Here is a 729-nt window from a genome sequence, read left to right on the forward strand (position 1 = left end):
GGGCCCGCCCCTCCCCCCCAGCCCCGGGGGCCTCCCCGCCTCACTTACGTCCTGGCTCCTCCAGACTTTGATGGTCCTGTCCTGGGAGGAGGAGTAGAGCAAGCCATCGCCCCCCCACTTCACACACGTCACCGACTGCGTGTGGCTTGTGAGGATTTTGTCACACCTGCCCATCAGCGTGTCCCAGATGCGGATGCTGCCGTCCTTGGAGGCGCTCGCCAGGTAGCGGCACTCTGGGTTTCTGGGCAGAAAGAAGATCAAATCTGTTTGCCCAGCACACAGCTCCTGCCCGAGCTCTGCCCCCATCGGCCCCAGAAGTCAATGAAAAACACCAGCTTTCTCCTGGAATCAGCTGGCCACGACCCCGCAAGGACAGGGGAGCCGCAGCCCTCCGCCCTTTGCACAACAGCTCTACCCCTCCGCATGGTCTGAAGGTCAAAGAAAGCGGTTCCTGCCACCAGCAGCAGCGGGGAAGGGCACGGCCCCTCCGGCTGCGCAGGAACTGAGCAGGAGCGCAGCTGGCTGGAGACGGAGGAGCGCAGCCCTGGCGGGGCCGGCTCCCTCCTCTCCATTTCCTCATCCTCCTTTATAATCAGTTTTTGCTAATCCAGTTTCTGTTTGCAAATAGCTGGAGTTTCCTACTGGCAAATTCAATTTGCAGGACTCTGCTCCGAAGAGGCTCCTTTTCTTTCTTTCTTTCTATAACGTCTTGGATTATTGGCTACAACC

General features: G+C 59.3%; 1 protein-coding gene across 1 annotated transcript in view; it reads right to left on the reverse strand.

Moving 5' to 3' along the window:
- The window catches only part of NLE1 (notchless homolog 1 (Drosophila)), a gene marked incomplete at its 5' end in the record, with an annotated part of 3,719 nt that overhangs the window by 2,103 nt on the left and 887 nt on the right, over window positions 1-729 (reverse strand). The window contains one exon of the mRNA XM_010132973.1: window positions 49-282. Coding sequence (XP_010131275.1) covers window positions 49-282 — 234 coding nt within the window. The remainder of the gene's footprint in view (window positions 1-48; window positions 283-729) is intronic.

The sequence above is a fragment of the Buceros rhinoceros genome, unplaced genomic scaffold (genome assembly GCF_000710305.1).
Source record: "Buceros rhinoceros silvestris isolate BGI_N320 unplaced genomic scaffold, ASM71030v1 scaffold21263, whole genome shotgun sequence".
Classification (NCBI taxonomy): domain Eukaryota; kingdom Metazoa; phylum Chordata; class Aves; order Bucerotiformes; family Bucerotidae; genus Buceros; species Buceros rhinoceros.